Raw genomic sequence first — 21329 nt, 5'->3', positions numbered from 1 at the left:
GTTTCATTGTCAATTGCAATATGGAAATCAAAATAGTACTAAGTAAATACTAAAAAGCTAAGTATAATATTTATTATTTAATATTTTATTATTTAATTTATTTTCTATTTATAAATTTTAAAATTTATAATATGAATTAATTTAAAATTATAAATATTTGACATGAATTAATAAATTTAATGTTGCCTTTTAATTTTTGATAGAGGGCCCATGTTAGAAAAATAATAAAATATAGATAGTCGTATTTTGATTTCACAACTATTCAAATTCAATAATAAAAAAATTGATAGTCATTTTTTAAATTTTTTCAATAGAGAGGGCCCATGTTAGAAAAATTTAAAAAAAATTGAAAATACGACTTTTCTTTTTAATATTTTTCCCTAGCTCTAGATGTGGGGGACGTCTAGCCATCCCCAATCCGTCCCTAGTCGTCCCCAATCTATCCCCAGCCGTTCCCAATCCGTCCCCATCCATCCCCCCGTTTCGAGGATGTCCCCTCAAAATTCTGACAATTTGGGGACGGGGGGGGGGGACGTCCCCTGGCCATCCCCAAGTCCCTGAAACGTCCCTGGGACTGGGATGGGGGTTTTCAGGTAGGGGACGCCTCCCCGGGTTTCGTAGAATATAACATTTAAGTATAAGAAAGAAGTTTCTTATACGTCAAGTTATATTCCATATATACTGTCAGGATGTTTGAGAGTGGTTTCGGACCTCCAGGAGTTATAATGCAAAATCTAGTTTTTGGAGGATTCTTCAATTTTCCAGACTTAGTCAAATTTCAGGATCCTTCGGCAATGCCCCTTGACCCCAACCTGAAGGCGCTGCCCCCAAACCCCCATCGAAAAATATAGGGGGAAACTGTGCTGATGGAAGTAGGGAAAATTTAACCTCTGAGTCTGATTAGGCTCCATATAACAACATAATTCGCATTGAAGAAATCCGGGTATTATACATTTTAGAGTTGAAATTTTGAAACTATGAGTATGAATGATGAAATTTCAAATATGATGAAAGTTTGAAACTAGTTTTGGCTAGAGCTGGGAAGAGGAAGTTGTATTTACTTTTGGTTTTACAAAAACTATTTACTATTTTGCTTCCAGCCATCAGCATTTCTCATGAGGATGCGATTTTGTAGACACTTTGCATTTAAATATATCTAGAATCAGCTTGTTTCTTTTGTGTTATCATTTATTGACTCATTGGATGCATCTTCTCATTAAATTTTGCAAAAAAAAATGCATTTTTTATTAAAATTAAGTGTGTTTTTACGTTGCCGAGTTTTTCACCGAGTTTTTCTGAGTTTTTCCCGAGTTTTTGCCAAGTTTTTTTCTCAGGGGCTTGGCAAGTCGAGCCGAGTCGCAAGTAGTTCAACTATGGCTGATTCAATGCATGGCAGTCGTCATATTTAAGGAGATAGTGGTGCATTTATTGCATATTGGACGAGTTTAAATGAAGTGGTCCATTTAATGCACAGTGAGCGATTTTTTGAATGTAATGGGCAATCAATGCATTATAGGCGCCATTTTAAGCAAGGAGCAATTAATTAATAGTGGGTGTGATGTAACATTAATGTTTATTCCCACTATGTGGTGTCATGTATATGGAATCTATTGGTCAAACCCTAATTAGGGCTTGCATGTTCAATCTTAGCCATTGATCGGTTTGTAATCTAGGTAGTCCATTTTCCTCCTGGAGGCCTACAAAAGGGGGTCACCCCTTCATTTGTAAAGGGAGGGAGATCGTATGAAATTGTTGTGATAAGCTATTGAAGTAATAAACAGTGATACATTGTTCTCGGATGGTGTACACTTGTTATTTTGTAGCTTGCATGATTTCACTTTCCTCACTTAGTTTAGATTTATTTCAAGCATTTAGATGAACAAAGTTGATTGCAGTGTTTTATGTGAGGTTGCATGCTCATACCTTTTGTTGATAGATGGTTTCTATCCAAGTGCAAGGTTGGACTGAGCTATTCTATGTGAATGCTTAATCTAAATTATTGGATGAACATTGTTCTTTGATGGTGTTCATCAACGATTTAAAATCTTTCAAACAAAACTTCTAAGGATTGCACCCGCTTTATGTAGTTGTCTACTAGTAGCAAAGTAAAGTGGAGTAGATCTCATCTGCATCATTGTTGTCTATTGAGTTCTTAGATTTCGAATAGCTTTCCTAAACCCTTTCCCATTTTATTTTTTGTATCATCTTATTGAAAAGACCCAAAAAAGAGTTATTTCATTGCCAAATCATTCGCGAAAAATCTCCTTGAAGCTATAAATTTGTCTAAGTCTTCTTCAAGTGTGCATAAGTCCCCTTGGATTACCAGCAACATCACCAAACGTGAAAGATCCTGTTGACGTGTTTTTTATGACAGCATCTAACACAAAATAAAGTTACCAATGGTCACTTCACTCTCTCTTGATCAAAGTTTAACCGTATGCTAAGATTGCGGAAAGTTCAAACGGATAACTCCAAGGTTCCTTCATGCAACAGACGTGACTCAGTTGGCGGATGTGATTGCTGGTAATCCAAGGGGACTTACGTTTGAATCATTCTTTCACTTCTTTCATGTGGCATGGAACTTCATCATCAAATAGAACAATTCTATGATGCTTTTGCTTCAAACGAACTGAACTGGTATGAACTGGAAATAAAGGGGAAAGGGTTTAGAAGGATATAAATCTACTCCTAAGGGCAGTGATATCAATAGATAGTGCTCTAGTGGACGAACTCCAAATAAACCAAGCTCTGCTTCGCCTAGATCAACTACAACTCTGCAAGAACCAGTGCAATCTTCTGAGGATGTTGAAGGATTTTCACATTGAGAAAGTGCATTTGAATACTCAACACGACGCAATCCAAACAACTATTCACAATCGAACTTAGCATAAATTTGGGGCTTCAGGCTAACTTTACACTACAACTTACAATCAGCAAGATGCAAAAAGTATGAACCATGGGAATTCATCAAACACCATGACATTCTCCATTGAAATCAAAGCACTTTATCTAACAACTGAGAAAATAAAATTCTACTCTAAGTGAGGAAGGTGAAACCATGCAAGTCTTGAACAAATAACTTAAGTGAACACCATCAGAGAACAATGTTTCACTGCTATCATCTCAAAACTTATCGCAACAATTTCATACAAATCTCCCTCCTCTTACAAATGAGGGGGTCACCCCTTTATATAGGCCTCAAGCCATGATTACATGCAAAACCCTAATTAGGGTTTCACCCTAGAAGATTCCCCACTCAAGATGCAACAAGGTGGGAAACAATAATTAATACCTACTAAGCCCATGTACAATTAATTCAAAAGTGCCCAAAATAGCATCCATTGCACATTAAATGCACCACCTCTTTCAAATTCGCCCAACATGCGTTGAATATTCATCCATGCAAAAATCACCCCATTATGTCATAAATGCTCCATCATTTCCACATGCGGCAGCTGCATGCAAAAAGAATCTGCCATAAATTCAACATGCAATGATCGGGTCGCCATTTGGTCAAATATTCCGGCAATGAATGCGCCACCATACTGCCATGCGTTCAATAGATCCTTGCCATGCAAGTGGACCCCGTCGTCGTATATCCGCTACTACACATTAGAATTGTTGGAGAGAGAAAATTTGATTCAGGAATAATTTTCTTGAAGTCTCTTCAACTTTCCTTGCTTGGAGAAGGTTTTCCATCAATTTTCACCATCTCTTATTTTTTAGGAATTTTCCACAAATTAGGGTTTCAAGTCCAGGAGGGAGAGAATTCTCCTATGAATCCAAATCTATAAAAAATTTGAAATTTGGATGTGATTTGATGCCCGAGAATGGATTTTTCAAGAAATTTCCCAAGGGAAATTTCTTGTTCAGTTCATCCCTGATTTCTTCCTTGCCTTAAAAATTTTATCTTCAATTCGTCCTTGGGTGTGATTTCTTCCTTCCTTGGAATTCTGTCCCGAAGGAAGGAATTTCCAACACTTAGCCAAATTTTCACTTTTTCCAAGAATTTTGTCATGAAGCAAGGAGTTTCCATCACTTAGTCAATTTTTCCACTTTCTTGGAATTCTGTCGTGAAGGAAGGAATTTCCATTACTTAGCCAAATTTTCACCTTTTCCAAGAATTCTTCTTCTTGGGCGCAATTCTTCCCTAAGGAAGGAATTTTTTGAATTTTAGACTTTTCTTCCTAAACCTTGATTTTTATGTCTTGTTTCCAACCTTGGGCACATTTTGGAACTGGAGAAGAAATTCTGGAAATTTGTTCCTTGAGGAAGGAATTTTTGTGCTCTTTGAATTCATCATGTCTGTAGGGAGTTTTTTGACCAACTTTTCACATTTCCTATTTTTTAGGAACTTTCCAAAAATTTAGGTCCCGAGTCTAGGAGATAGAAAAGTCTCCTACGAATCCAAATCTGCAAAAATTTTGAAAATTCAAATGAGATTTGGTGTCTAAAAATGGAATGGGCTTCCAATACTTAGCCAATTTTGACTGATTCTATCTACTTTTCAAACCTTCCGGATTTAGAAGTGGTCGTGAATGCTTGATCTTCATTGCCTGCTTGAATGGTCCTATCAGAAATAAACTGTCCAAAAATAGAAACTTTCAGAACAACAGTGTTAGACCCCAAACAGGACACAGGAATGACTTACTATAAATAGAAACTTACTAAGAATAGTAAGTTTGATTTTTGGTAAAATGAAGACATTTCGGGGCTCAGTAAAATCCCTAAACATAGGAACTTTCTAAAAATAGAAAGTTGCTCCGTTTTCACTCAAATATTACTAGGAGGCTTCTCGAAGGGTCTTGATTCTAGTTCCATGTTCGGTTTTTCAAAACCCTAGCAGAAACCCCTAAAATCTAGGACTAAAAGCAGAAACCCTAAAATTGACAAAACAGGCCCTAGACTTCACCAAAATCACTCAAACGAAAAGCAGACTTGACCAATTCAACCCCCCAAACACCTGCAAAGAAAAGAGACTGGAGAGACTACTACGAAAAGATCCAAAAAACAAAGCCAAAAGACCGAAAGAGCCTAAAAAGAAGGGGGTCCCCATTTGCAATGGGGCGATGTTGTGAAAACATCACAATAGATCCCAAACCAATTCTAACCAAATCTGATCCAAACCAACTGTTTGTTTTGCTGATAAGGTCTTTGGCCAGCGTATGTTAAGTAGGTGTTTGACTGATTTCTTTGTTTTGTTTGGATTTTTTGAGAGTTTTTTAATAATGTTTTGAATGCTAAGTGAAAGAAATAGTTGATACAAGATAGAATAATGCATAACACATTAAGAAGGCAATTAAGATAACTTTCTTTCACTTAAAATGACCGATGTACATACCTTTAACTGAGCATAAAGGTCCGATACAAATTTCCAGCAGGTAGAATATAAAAAATCAGCTCTAATATTAGCTTCAAACTTCAATTACAACCTAGGGCTTGATGCCCTTCTTACCAAAATGGAGCGGCTGGCTGAGAATAAGCTGGAAATGAGTGATATTAACCTCAAAAAGGTCTTCCCTGCAATTAATTGAAGAAAATTTGCCCTCACACTAATAATTCTGCACTCAAAACCCCAAAGAAGGCTGCCAACTACACAATGAAGCTAGATATTGATGTAACTTGTCCCTAGGTGTGAAGGGTTTTCATCCAAATCTCCGAATTCTTCCAAAAGTTTGCATTCTTGGAAACTCCAAGCTGCTGAAACCCTCAAGCAAGCTGCTGACCTGAAAATTGGAAGCATAAGAATGAATCCAAATGATAGGCAAAATGCCTTTTTATCTATTTTGGGGTTACTATTTGGCCTTGAAATCATAAAATATCCTTGAGGGTCTAATTTCTCATTGTGAACTTGGCCTCCTTTTAAAAAACAACTTAAGTCACTAGGATGGGGGGCACTTTTCACTATTCCTCTTATGTTTCATTTTTTACTATTCACATAAGGCCAACTTTAATATTTCAATTTTAATTATGGTTTCACCCCAAAACTCCAAACTGAAAGGCTCGTAAAGCTCCCTATTGAGCTCCACAATCCTCAGTTGGGTCCCCCAAACCACTCTACTAACCTACGAGACCCCGATGATAGGCCAATCCCTGCTCAACTGCCTGTCACCTAGGAAGGGGACATTACAAAACGAGTCTATATCCACAATAAAGTCACTAGTATGCAGTTGGAACTTTGGAGTCAATGTATGATCTTCCTGCAATCTTAGCATACATATGATTTTGATCAAGAGAGGATAAAGTGACCGTTGGAAAACGTTATTCTGTGTTGGTGTGGTCATAAAACACCAACCAACAAGGTGCATTTACGTGTATATAAGAGTGATCATTTGGAGTTATTTCAGGAAAGAGATCATTGAATATTATTCCAATTCAGAACAGAATTAGGAGCAGAACTCATTAAATACGGTGTGTATTCAAACCAATAAGCAGTGAACAATACAGAAATAAATACTTAAAACAGCATCGAAGAAGAGAAAATTAAGCATTCAATCAGGGAATATACTTGCAGCCTACAATAAATTAAATTGCGCAGCAGACTTACATATATATTTGGGCTAAACCTAGGGCATTTACAAAAAGGGACATTACAAGTGGTATCAGAGCATGATTCTGCCAACCTGAGGGACAAAAAGAAATTGATGCAACTAAGTCAAAGAGCTTTGAGAGCTCTAGAGAGGGAAAAGAATAAAATTGCCACAAGCAATAACCACAACCAAGACCACACAAGGAGTGAACAAATGGAATATGAATTTAGGGCCTTCATGGAGCAAACAGCCCAAGCCCTACAAAACATAAACGTCACCATAAGTACTCTTAGATCCAACCTGGAAAATGGGAGAGATGTTGCCCCTAGCCAATCCAAAAGTGACAATAGAACTACACTAGGGTCAACCCCAACTCGACCTCCCCTCTTAACTAGGGAAGGGCCATCAAGGGAAGGGGAGATCAATACACCCAATCCTGATTTATATGAACTTGCCCAAGCATATGCAAGGCGTGACCCTAAATTCAAGAGGAGCATTCCATTCATGGTGTATCGTAAGGCTAAGGCAAGAAAGAATCATAGAAAGGAGAGGATTCAAACTAATCAAGATTTACAACAGAGTAGGAAAATTGATCATCTCAAACTTTGACTGGTCGGGAAAAATCATGGCCCATGCATGGATCCAAAAACTAGAAACCTACTTAACCCTTAGCCCCATGTTTGAGGAAGATGCCATTACATTTGCCATGTTGCATCTAGAAGGGGTCACTCATGATTGGTGGCACAATGGCTTAATCACGCAAAACCATTGAAGCATAAAGACCTCTGATGCCTTCAAGAAAAAGACCACTAAGAGGTTTGACCAGAAATATCCCCAAAGGTACTTTAAAGAGATAACAAAAATAAGGCAAGAAGGAACCCTTGAAGATTATCTGACAGAGTTCCAAAGACTAGCAATTATGATTCCCAAAATATTTGAGGAAAGGCTCACATATCTATTTATTGAAGGGTTATCAAGTACAATCTGTGGCCTTGTAAGTGTCTTTGACCTAGCCACACTCCAAGAGGCAATCCTAAAAGCCACACGGCTTGATGCTAACCAAACAAGGGAAAAGGGATACTCTAAACACACAATATCAAAAGACAAAACCTTATGCTTCCAATGCAAAGGAAACCATTATCTCTAGAGATGACCATGATCTCTAAAGATGACCATGATGACTTAAGAAGCAAAAACTTATGCTTCCAATGCGAAGGAAGATGGAGGCCTGGGCATATTTGTGAGTAAGACAAGGGGTAGAGAGAAAAAGGTGTGCTACAAATGCAAAGATGAATAGTGGCATGGACACATTTGTAGTCTAAAAGATCTCAAAAAGAAAAACTTGTGTTTCAAATGTAAAGAAAAATGGGAACCAAGGCATACATGTGGAAAAAGAAGCCAAGCCTATAATATAGAAGCAATTATCCAATAGAGAAAGAGGAAAAGAGGGAGAAGAAAACCCAGACAAGAAAATAAGGCACAATGAAGGAGATATTTAAGTCATCCAATCAAAGGAAGAAGGGACAATCAACAACTGGAGCTTTGTGGAGGAACAAATCTAGTGGTTATGACACCCTTGCATCCTCAAGATCTAGAAACAAATTATCCAGCCAATCTCAACAATAAAACATGTAACATGTCAAATTGAAACTTCTACCCTAAGGGATGGAACTAATCATAGTTGGATGTTCTTGCCACTTGTCGGATAAGAAGCAAGTTTACCCCAAGGGATGGAACTGGTCATAGTTGGACATTCTTGCCGCTTGTGGGATAAGAAGCAAGTTAGATCACCCCAAGGGATGGAAATAGTCATAGTTGGACATCCTACCGCTTGTGGGATAAAAAGCAAGTTAGATTACCCCAAGGGATGGAACTTGTCATAGTTGGACATTCCTATCACTTGTGGGATAAGAAGCAAGTTAGATAACCCCAAGGGATGGAACTGGTCATAGTTGGACGTTCCTACCGCTTGTGGGATAAGAAGCAAGTTAGATAACCCTAAGGGATGGAACTGGTCATAGTTGGACGTTCCTACTGCTTGTGGGATGTGAGGCAAATGGCCATGACTTGGATGTTGCATGCTCTTGGGCTTAGTTGGGTTGGGTGGTTTACTAACACCCTTTAGATTTTCCTACCAAAATAACCCATGATTGGTTATAGGATGATTAGCTAGTCATAATGTTTATCATGATCTTCTTATTCACTAAATGCTCGTTATTTCTTAAACCATTGATGATAAATTGAGCATCTTATTGTTGGAATTGTTGTTTCCTTGCATAAACAAGTTGAGTCCAAATCCTAATGTGTTGGAGTACTAGGGTAAATCTATGGATGCATTCTAGTCAATGAGTAGGGATCTAACAATTTGTGCCTTCGCATGTATACTCCGTGTTTACATATATCCATGTGTATGCTTTGTGTTTGGCTCATGCCTAATGTGTTTCCAGCATGTCTACTCCATGAATATCTATGATTACTATAAGCATATTCCTATCATCATGAGATTCCTATTTTTGAGAATAACAAAGCGAACAAAAAGAGATGAATTTATTTAGGAAAGAACACTGCATTTAAGGTCATAGATGTGTGTTATACTTCTAATCCTCATCTTAATATCACATTTTTGAGAATTATTGGGACACCCCACCTAGGATTAAAGACAAAACATATCTCAATTCAAAATTGCAAGTTGAATTAATATTAGAGTTGCACAGAAAAAGCTAATCACATCCCATGAAGGATCTAGGGACAACAAATCTCCAAGGGCTAGGATTTGGATAAAGTCGACATTGCTTGTGGACAAGCAATTTTGGGAAGGACAGACTGTAATGCCCCTACCGTGGAGACTTAAACAAACCAACCATAGCAGTATTAATAATCTAAAATTGGGCAATGCTTTGCATATATTAGTGTCGACCTAGGGCAGTAATGTAAGACAGATCGCAGCTTAGGAAATAAATAGAGTAGGGCCAACTTGAACAAGGGCTACATATTTAAGGCCGGCCCCCTTTTTATGTTCGCCCCTCTTAGGGAATGATGAATTAGATAAAAAATTAAATAAACCAAACTTGTCTTGGGATGACCTCATAAAGATGAGTGCCCACCTTGGTGAAGGGAAATAAAAACGAAATAAAATGCTATCTTGGCCGACCTATATCAAGGGTTGTGTAATCTCCCCTTGTTAAGATAGGATTTATTAATAAATAATAATAATAAATTAAAATATAAAAGAATAAAAATAAAATTTAGTTAAGTTTAATGAATGGTCAAAAGGCATGAAATGAGAAGTTGCGACTCCCTCAAACATGAGATTTAAAAGGGAGAGAAGAGAACTTCATTTGGGGGAGAAAAAGGGATGAAGAAAGAAAGAAGGGAGCAAAGGAATTAAGGAAGCATTAATGGGAAGAAGATAAGGAAGTGACTCTTTCAAAGGGGCAGCAATGATGAAGAGTTGAGACCCTTTCAAAGGGTGGTAATTGTGAAAGGTTGTGACCATTATGAAGAGGTGTGACTCTCCCTCACATTGGGGGATATAAAAGGGAGAAGTTTTCATTTGAGGAGGGGATAAAAAAGGGGAGATCAATTTGGGGAATAATATATTATTCTCAAGGGCAACAATGAAAAATGGTGACTCAATTCTTATGAAAGGTGGTGATCCTTCCACCAATAAAGTATAAAGGAGAATTCATTCCAAGCATTGAAAGGGACTTATCAATCAATAAAGGAAATCAATACAATTAACATCAATACTCCTAAGAGAGCAAAGAATCTTCAGCAATCAAATACAAATCTAACCATTCAGCAATAGCACTCATCCAAGAGAGCAGCATTCAGCTTTCAAAGAGGGAAACAACATCGAATTGAATCCATCCAAATTACCACAGCAGACTTGAAAGACATAACCTGCAACAATTCTACAAGCATAGTGGGCAAGATTTAGTGTCCTCCCAAAATGGGGCATTACAAATGGTATCAGAGCATGATCTTGCCAGCCTGCAGGGTAAGGATAAATCGATTATGCATTCTTATCAATGAGAAGGGATATATTAACTCAGTCCAAAAATATGGCAACAACTAAATCACAATGGCAAGACAATATGAGAGATTGTTGAACATGCGTGTATTGTGTGCGAAGAAGACAATCAAGTATATAATATATACACTAGATTAAGAGAGAATATTATATGAAGATCTAAGGTGAAGTATATGAAGATTTTGCAACAAACTTTTGAGAGAGATTGTGGATACTTTTGAGAGTCTTATGAACAGATTATAGAAGACTCTACAGCAGATTGGAAGACTTTAAAGCAGATTAGCGGAAGAGATTTATTGTGAATTGTAGAATAATGATTACCCCAAGGAATGGAACTAGTCATAGTTGGACATTCCTACCTATTGTGGGCCGAGTGAAGAATTAATTACCCCACGAGATGGATCTGGTCCTAGTTGGCCGTTCCTACCTCTTGTGGGCTAAGTGATGAATTGATTACCCCCAAGAGATGGATCTAGTCCTAGTTGGATAAACCTGCCTCTTGTGGGCTAAGTGATGAATTGATTACCCCAAGAGATGGATCTGGTCCTAGTTGGATGTTTCTACGTCTTGTGGGCTAAGTGATAAATTGATTACCCCAAGAGAAGGATCTGGTCCTGGTTGGACGTTCTTGCCTCTTATGGGCTAAGTGATGAATTGATTACCCCAAGAGATGGATCTAGTCCTAGTTGGACGTTCCTACCTCTCATGGGCTAAGTGATGAATTGATTACTCCAAGGGATGCATCTAGTCCTGACTGGAAGTTCCTACCCCTTGTGGGATATGATGCAAATGGCCACGACTTGGATATTGCACGCTCTTGGGCTTAGTTGGGTTGGGCAATTTACTAACACCGTTTCAAGTCTCTATTGAACTAAGCAATGACTATTTATAGGGTAGTTAACTAGCCATAATATTTATCATAATCCCGCTTATTCACTAAAATGCTCATTATTTCTTAAACCATTAATGATAAATTGAGTTTACCTTAGCATGTTATTATTGGAATTGTTGTTTTCCTTGAATAAACAGTTTGATTCCAAATCCTAATGTGTTGGAGTACTAGGGTAAATCTATGGATGCATTCTAGTCAAGGAGAAGAAATTAAACAATTCGTGTTTTATGTGTATACTCTGTGTTTGCATATATTCATGTGTATACTCCGTGTTTAGTTCAGGCCTTATGCCTTCCCAGCATGTCTATTCCATGAATCTCTATGATTGCTGCCTTGGGTTGATCTAGAATACGAGAATAACAACAGCAAACCAAAAAGATATGAATTTATTTAGGGTAATAGATATGTGCCATGCTCCTAATTCTCATCTTAGTATATGTTAAGATCATCCTTGATTTAACGCAAAGAGATATCCATAGTATGGTGCAAGCGTTGGGTTAACCACATTAAAGAAGAAATTCCAATCTCCAAGGGTTGATTTATTCAGTTCTTAGAAACCTACATTGCTTAAGGACAAGCAATTTTGGAAAGGGCGAACTGTAATGTCCCCTTGTTGAAATAGGATTTATTAATAAATAATAATAGTAAATTAAAATATAAAAGAATAAAAAATTAATTTTATATAATTAAAATTTAGTTAAGTTTAATGAATGGTCAAAAGGCATGAAATGAAAAGTCGTGACTCCCTCAAACATGAGATATAAAAGGGAGAGAAGAGAACTTCATTTGGGGGAGAAAAAGGGATGAAGGAAAAAAGAAAGAAGGAAGCAAAGGAATTAAGGAAGCATTAATGGGAAGTAGATAAGAAAGTGACTCTTTCAAAGTGGGCAGCAATGATGAAGGGTTGTGACCCTTTCAAAGGGTGGAAATTGTGAAAGGTTGTGACCATTATGAAGAGGTGTGACTCTCCCTCACATTAGAGGATATGAAAGGAAGAAGTTTTCATTTGAGGAGGAGATAGATAAGGGGAGATCAATCTGGGGAATAATATGTTATTCTCAAAGGCAATGATGAAAAGTGGTGACTCGATTTTTATAAAAGGTGGTGACACTTCCACCAATAAAGTATAAAGGAGAATGCATTCCAAGCATTGAAGGGAAGTTATCAATCAATAGAGGAAATCAATACAATTAACATCAATTCTACTAAGAAAGCAACGAATCTTCAGCAATCAAATACAGATCGAACCGTTAACATCAATTAGAAGGAGCAGAACTCATTAAATAGTAATACAGTCTGCACTCAATCCAATAAACAGAAAACAATACAGAAATAAATACTTAAAAAGGCATCGAAGAAGAGAAGATCAAATGGCATTCGATCAAGGAATATACTTGCAGCCTACAATAAATTAAACTGGGCAGCAGGCTTATATATTTGGGCAAAAACTAGGGTATTTACCAAAAAAAGGGACATTACAAATGTAATGTCATTTTTACTTCCTCTATATATGAGTGAGGAATCCAATAAAATTTCTTATTTAACCTATCCAAAAAAAAGATGATGATAGTAAGAGCACGACCCGGATTCAAATCTCATTTTTCATAATAAGGTTATAACTCTACTAATAGATAACAGCAATATTTTAGGCCACAACCAAACCAGATGGTCATTTGGCAACTCTGGTAAAAGAGGGACCTAAATTATTAGGTCACCCAAGCAAGATATAAAATTGGCATTTAAGACCTGCCCTGTAGAAGCCCACAAGGAATTTCCCTCCATTCCCGTTATATATTGTTTAATTCATTTTCTCTCCACCTATCTTATATATTGTTCAAATTTGCACCATGTGCTTTGATGCTATGATCAAGCTCAAGAATAAATGGAACCTTGCCAATCCACGGCATTTAGCTCGGTGCAAAAAGAACAAGATTGTGTTGTAACAAATATAAGGTACATAATCATGGTGTACAATACAGAGTAAGCCAAGTTCGCAAATTTCAGGAATGTGGTACATGCTGAGCACACGGTGTGTAAGTGGTGGTTCATAGTCTCACCAAATTTTAAAACCAAAAATTTACATTAAAAATGCTGGCAGAAAAAAGAACTCTCAATGTTTTTTAAAATAATCTAATACTCCTTAAATAGAAAGAGAGTTTACCTCTCAAAGAAGGATCATCCCATGAGCTTTTGGCATGACGCAGCAATATAAGCCGGCGTGACCTTGGCCCCAAGGATGTCTCTACAGTCTTCTTCTCCTCCACTACAGTCTTTGTGACAACACAGCTTATTCTCTGCTTCAAATTTTGCTTGTTGAATTGCCATTTATAATCATCAATTTTGTAAAAGTGTCTCTTTGGGTGAGATGGACAAATCATAGAGCTCATTCTACCGCTTGCTAAGCTAACAAATCCAAATGCTGAGGTGGAAGAGGCATGGGTGAGGCCCTGTTTAGCTGTTAGAGGATCTCCAAGCAAATTCAGGGCCATTCTGTTTTCATTCCAACCTGTGTTCAGCGTATTTTATTTGCATTGTGATAAATTCGTCTTTTCTGTCGGAAGGAAGTAATGGCATGAATTTGCTTATATTATCCAACAGAAATTATTTTTTTGGAACTTCCAAGGTACCTTTATATTTTGTTCTGTTTTGTTATTTTTGAGAGATCGAATGTTTTTAAATATGATTTCATGCAGTTATTTAATTAAATTTGTTTTAATATTCATAATATGTAGTTTTATACTATTTTAAATATTTAAAATATAGGTATTTATAAAATGTTCATATTTATTTATTTAAGAGTTGTTTTAATTTATTTATTATATATAAATTTATTTTTATTTAAGATTTTTCTTTTACTTTATTTTTATTTAAGATTTTTCTTTAAATTATATTTGAAGAATTTATCATATTAGAGTTGCATTTAATTTTGTTTTTTGGTTTTTATTGTGTTCTTTAATTTTATAAATCAATTTGGACTTTTCATGAATATTGGTCTCAATTTTGATCTTTATGTGAAAACATATTTGTATTTATCAATTAAATGAACTTGATATGGTTGTTTAAATATCTTATGTGTTGTCGTTGTTTAGGTAGGAGAGGGTTCCACATAAAAAAATATGTAAGTTACTTTCTCTTAGCTAATTTTGATGAGGATTATTATCATAGTGCCACTATCAATATTAAAGAAACTCACATCAATAGATAAATAGATTAGATACTATAATAGCAATGAAATCTTCAAAAAAACTGACACAAGAGGAACCAAAGTCAATCTAAAAAATAATGACATTACCAACACGCTACTTTAAAGTCTTGTAAGCTAAAGTTTACTTCAATATTGTCAAACTTGTATTCGATGAACTATGGGAACACATTGTGAGCAAATATTAATTCAAAAAATACACAGAATTTTGATATGTAAGCTATATATTTTGACACAACATTCATAATGTCGCTAATCATAGCATTTAAAAATGTACCTTCAAAATTCAAAGACAAAACTAAATGATGTTAGAATAAGAACTAAATTATTAATATGAAAATAAATCTAACTGTACAGATCTTCAATAAACTATAACTTAAGATATGTTGTACGAAACTATGGAGTGCTCACAATGTTAGACACTAAATTTGTTAAATATCTCAATGCTAAAGAGAAAGAGAAAGTTAATTAGTTAACAAAATAATTTATAATTGAAAGACTTTCACATCAAAAAAGACTTCATTGTATGTAGTGTCTTATAAAAATAATTGAAATATTAGATGAGGTAGAGTTGAAAATGTTCTCTTTTGTAATTTCTAGTCTATGTATTAGGCCTAGTTTAGTGACCACGATCACAACATTTTCTAGGATGTTGTAGTGTCATAAAATTGCGACCCTAGCAATTTTCGACTACATTGGGGTCCTCACGCATGCGAACTCAAATCATCTAGCCTGATCGGAGACCGGAGAGTGTTCGGCTTGCAAAAATGGCTTCTTCCTTGGCCTCTACATCACCCTGTCTGCATTATGCCCTGGAGAAAGGGGTAGGACAGGGGCGTAGCGCCACTATCTCCCCTTGGACAACGGCGTGACGCCCCTGTCCCTGTCCTATTTTAGGGTAGGACCCTTCCTAGAGCATGCCTTGTGGGTTGTGCCTCGAGCGGGAAACCTCCCTGATGTCAGCTCGTGATGAAATTCAAATCCTTCAAACATGTATTTAAGGGGGCATTCGCTCTCTCATTTGCATAATTTGGATAGGTTGAAGTTGGATAAGATTGGAGTATGCACAAGCGATCAAGCATTCAAGAGCATTCAAGCATTCAAGCATTCTTTTCCAGCATTGAGCATTCTCAAATCTCCCTTCAAGGCTAGGTGTTGCATTCAAGTCAAGGATTCAACCCTTGAAGAGGAGATTGATTTCAACATACAATTCCACACAAGCTCTTCTATCAACATTGCTACTACAACCTCCCTTGAGGTGATCTACAATTCAGTCTTTTACATCTACTTGCAAGTACTTTCTTTTATTACTTGGTTAATTCCAAAACAAGGGTTTGACCTAAAGGCAAACCCCCAATCCCAACCCATTTTCCTCTCTTTTCTGTGTGTAGGTTGCAGATGTGCAGCTGTACTTTTGGATTCGGGCTCCATTTGCAGAGGCAGAAAAACCCTTTTCGTTTCACGAATTTCTCGGAGGACCGTGTACATTCCCGCCATGGTCCGGGCAACTTTTCATCAATTTTGCAGGGCGACTTCGTCTCGACATTTTACTACCAGATCCAGGTGCACGGCTTCATCCCATATTCCAATCTCAAGTTATAATCGATTCTTTGTCACTTTTGCACTACATAAGTCGATCAAATTCCTTTCCATTTCAAACAAGGAAAAGGGGGATCATCCTAACATTCTCAATTCATTCAAAATTCAATCTATCATCTTTGTGTGGAGATTGAATCTAGTGAATCATCTCATCCCCTTCTTCCTAATGTAATGGTGAAAAGTGTTTGAATGGTAATCGATAGCGAAACTCTCATCTCTCTTTAAGGGAAAGGGTAGTTTCCTTCTTGATTTATCATTCACCATTTTCCCACCATTACAGATGTATACAACCTATTTATTGAATCAAATTTTCACATCAATTGCCTAATTTTACCTCTTTCTAGTTTATATGAATTTTCTACATTTTCTAAACTTATTTCTACTTGAACTTTGGCATAGTCATTGTTGTGTCCTCGACATTCAAACCAATTATATATGTGTGCCAAAATTCAATCCTTATCCCTTCTAATGAGCAAAATCAAATAGCTTTAAATATTTTTTTATGCTTTCTTGATAGCTTTCTTCCCAATATTTTATAAAACAAGATTCTTAGTTGTTAAACATGTAAGATCTCTTAATTCTAAATAATGTATTATTGTTTTAGAATAATATAACTTCTTCAACCCCTATTTGATAGCATTATTTGCAATTTTAGCATGTTGGTTGCTTCAATATTATATAGTTACCCTTGTGTTCATAAAATTATGTTTTTTTTATTTTTCCCCCCTTTCTTGAAGGAAAGATAATTCTTCTTTGTTGCTTCTTTCAATCATAATTATAATATTTATATAATCGTCTTTTATTTTTAGTCTTGTAATTTTTAAAAATTTATTTCTAACTTTTCAACATAATCTTGAAAATTCTTTACGATTGCCTCTTCTACCTCTTAGCAATTTGATGTTTACATTCTCTTTTTCTTTTTGTATGTATATCTTTCTCAAACATTATATAGAAGCTTCTAGATTCTTTGATGGTATTTTTTAAAATTTGTGTTTACATTCCTAGTATAAAGTACACAAGGATGGACATAGAGTCCAAAAAAATTTCTAATAATAGAATTGAAAATCCAAACAAGGACTTAAAGAAAGCTTCCAATCTTTCTCCTTATACTAGACATGGGTTCAAATTTAGATTTATGTTCATGCGTGCATTAGTTCTAGTTTTTGCATTCAAAATTTTAAAAATTAGATTATCACATTTATGCACCAATAATATTGAGTTCATATGACTTTAAGATACAAACACAACTAGGAAGACTCCACCATATTTATAAAAGTATCCATACACTTAATTTTAAGTAGATTATTCCCCACATCAAATCAATCTAGACAAGTTCTCGAATCATCGAACTTTGAAATCAAAGGACGTTTTTATCACACCTTTTATCTCTTAAAACACTTCTTTTAAATTAGAACAACTCATCTTTTGTAAGCAAGGCTTTGTATTTATAGCCTTGATAATGAATTTAGATAAGACCAAAATTTATCATATATGCATATCTAGAATGGTTTTAGCTCTTTTTTTATAATATTTTTCTAGTTTCCCACTTTTTATTACAAGATATAGGTTCATCTTTTATTTCCCTTTTATTTTGGTGAACCTAACCTTCTCTATATCCTTTCTTCTTTTTCCACATTCTTTTCCTACTCACCCTTAACTAGTTTTGTTTATAATCCTACTTAGATACCTCTTTTCTTAATACTATGTAATGTTTTCTTCAAATTCTTTTCTTTTCATCTTTAATAGGTTTCCATCTTAGATCTTCCCTTCATTTTTCCATCTAGTTACCTTTCGTTGCTCTTTTCTTACCTTCTCTTTTTGATGTCTTCTTGTTATTAGGTGTAAATTTTCCTTCTTTCCTTTCTAGCATATGTGATGACTCTTTATTCGATCTAAAGGAATATCATTTCCACACATATTTTACCTTACACCTCGTTATTATTACATGCTATAATATTGCATAATGCTCCTTCTCTTCCCTCTCTTGTTTTTAATTTTTTAATTAAGCATTATAATTTTTCTACTATTTTTAATATTGACAAAATTGCATGTACTCCTACTCACTTCTCTATGATATATTTTTAATGAAATAAAAGTCATTCTTTCTTTCTCTCATAAAAGTATTGTTGGTGTAAATTATGTAAGGACCCGCTAGTTCTAACCTTAATTTAACCATCATAATTGATTCATAATTACAAATCTAATTAAATTTCCATTAATGCACATAAGATATTTAAGTTAGCTAACATGCATTCAAATAAATTAAGTGAAACTTAACATCCATGCGGTGCAAGTTCTAACATGCAATATCTATCATGCTATGTAAAAAAAGTGAAGTAGAAGTGAAGTTTGCATGAAATAGCATGAAGGTAGAATAACATGTAAAATCTATAATTAATGTGCCATAATTAAGTTAACTAATCGAAATTAAATGCAAACATGCATGCATACATAAAAACAAAATCAACCAAAAGAAAGTAAATCATGCACAAAAAGACGCATGTTAGCAGGTTAGTGATTTTTCTCTTCTTCCTATTAGTTACATCTGCATGGCGACTTTATGTCGCATTTACATCAGAAGACCTCATAAGTCCTTTACATAGCTTTTTCATGAGACCATACTGGTCAATACAATAATATAATAGAATACGTTTTACATCATTACATATAATTTCTCTAAATCTATTTGGAAGACAAACATATGACCCAGACATTTTATCCATCCAACCAAATGAAGCTTACACTTCCCAATGCTCATGATAAGCTCTCGACTCTCATGACGGAGTTTCCTAGCAAACAGGAACCAACTGGCGGGAAATGAACCTGTGCATGCATGTAGTACCTAACAACCAAATTGTTGAACTCAGCTACATGTGTTATGGTAGGGAGAAAAGTAAATAAATTATTGACCAATTTTACCCTATTGAGGTAGGTGGAAGAAAAATCACCCTTCCCTAATTTTACCCATAAACAAGCACATCTTCCAGTTCATCCATCATAGACAGTAATTGAGATAGAGAAAAAAAAATCCCAAATTATGGACACTTAGTGTTAATATTATAATGAACTTAATTAATTTAAGTTCTGAAATTTAAATAAATATATAAATAATCGAGCCTTATGTATTTTAGATATATGAATCAAACATTAATTCAATTGATTTTGGAAGAAAATCAAATCCAAAAGCTAATCAACCTTAGTATTATCAAGGCTAAATTAACAAATCTATTAAAAGATTTTAATTCATCTTCTATCTATGCAATTAAAAACGATCTATTGTCTAGATGTTCTTTTCAATACTATTTTTTTTTTTAAATCTAGAAGAATCAATTGATCCACTCAATCATAGTGGAATCGGTTTCAGCTAGAGAAGGAAAAATTAGGGAAATTAACTAATTTTGGCAAGGGTTTCAACAAATAAAAATCTGAAAGAACAGTGATGTATCCTTATGTGCAAGGCGTGGTCTGCAAAAGGAAGAAAAAGAGAGAGAGGGAGAGGCGATTCTCTTCCAATTCCCAATCCAACGAAACTAAGTCTTATTATAAATGCCTCCCCTACATTCCACAGGTAGCATGATTTGGACAGTTCTGGGGGAATTTAACCAAATCGACTCCAAGAGGAATCAGGCACGGCTTAAACATCACATACTAAGCCCATTGAATCCGTTACTTCATTGATTGCTCTTTCCGTTTCACCCAAACAGCCCTGTAAACTGTAACAGTTAGCAGTCACCCACCCAATTCCCGCCCATAAGACAAATCAAACCAAATTCAAATTGCGGTTGCCGCGCTGTAGAAGTTAAATGAATTAAAAGAAATAGATAGCCATGCATTGATATGGTTCTTCACCGAGTCGGACGCCGGCTGTCAAGAAGCTCATAGAGTTGGATAATGGAGACGAACATGGCAGATTGGGGTTTTGTCCAGTGAAGAGATGATGGGAGATTAGAGCACGCCAAAGGAGCAATGGTCCATAAGATTTTATATTTGTTGAAGATGGCATTTTGAGTGCAGAAATTCATCTCCAATTCACAGGTGAGTATGAGAGCTGTTTCCAAGTTTCTAACATATAATTCTTATGGCCTTTTGGTAGGACTTTTAGCGAGCCTCAATGCTTAGGGCTTTGTAACAAATAATTCTTCTATGCAATCAGAACAGGAGAGTTGGGCGTCTATGTGAATCAATTTCAAGGATAGATCCGCAGGCAAATACAAAGATTTCTCCACAACGCTGAAGAAATTAGGATGGATGGCGAGTTATTCTGGCGGGCTTTGGTGGTTCCGTTCGCTGAAGAAATTATGTCCGTGCGCAAGTTCGCGTTTTTGTTCGTGGTCAATGATAATCTCCCACTTTGCCTCTGTGTGATAAGTTTTTCAGTGGACACTAGGGATTCTACTCCATTTATATTCATTGCATTTTGGGAATAGTATCTAGACGTTCTTCCTTTACATTTCCTATATATTTTAACAAATTAGTATTATTTGTATAAAATTTAATATTATAGTATATTTTTAAAAAATTGTTTTTGAAGTTGCAAGGAATTTTAGTGGTAGAATTTAAGGTAATATAAGATCTAAGTGTATGAATTATAATCTTTTATTTAAACTAATTAATGTTTATTAATAGATTTAAAAATTAGAATAAAGAGTAAAAATTTTATATAGTTTGTATTTAATTTCTTTTTAAATATATAGTAAATGCATTATAACTTTTTGGTCTAACTAATTGTGTAGATATTACTTTTCATCATAATTTATCTTATTAATCATGATATGTGATATTGATTTTTTCAATGATATTTTTGTTTGTCTTCATTTATACAATATGATCACTTTTTTTTTAAATTCAAAGTGATATGGTCGACTTATTTTTGGATGTTATATCTATAAATAAGATTTGAGGGAGTATGTTGCACTTGTATATATTTGTATGAGGATATCTTCCATATATTTGATATTGGTTCACATACTTATAATTATATTTTTTACACTTTACTATTATAGAGGAGATCTAATCTTTAGTTTTTACAATTGTTCTAAGCTACAAATTTTGAGAAGCTCTATTCTATATGTT

The 21329-nt window shown here is 35.3% G+C and overlaps 1 protein-coding gene across 7 annotated transcripts in view; it reads right to left on the bottom strand.

Annotated features, from left to right (window-relative positions):
- Positions 1-14078, bottom strand: part of LOC131079306 (uncharacterized protein At3g52155, chloroplastic) — a 110427-nt gene extending 96349 nt beyond the window's left edge. For 2 of the 7 annotated variants that reach the window (XR_009113952.2, XM_058017221.2), the window contains exon 1: positions 13617-14074. Coding sequence is in view for 6 of the 7 variants with exons in the window: in XM_058017221.2 (XP_057873204.1) it covers positions 13617-13944 (328 nt within the window). In the remaining variant the exon portion in view is untranslated. Of the gene's footprint in view, positions 1-13616 lie in introns of all 7 variants that reach the window. The other 5 variants (XM_058017215.2, XM_058017216.2, XM_058017217.2 and 2 more) reach the window with 4 other exon arrangements.
- Between the last annotated feature and the right edge of the window lie 7251 nt (positions 14079-21329).

Source organism: Cryptomeria japonica, chromosome 7 (assembly GCF_030272615.1).
Source record: "Cryptomeria japonica chromosome 7, Sugi_1.0, whole genome shotgun sequence".
NCBI lineage: Eukaryota > Viridiplantae > Streptophyta > Pinopsida > Cupressales > Cupressaceae > Cryptomeria > Cryptomeria japonica.
Note: the sequence above shows the minus strand (reverse complement) of the source record. Positions and strands in the feature narration are given on the sequence as shown.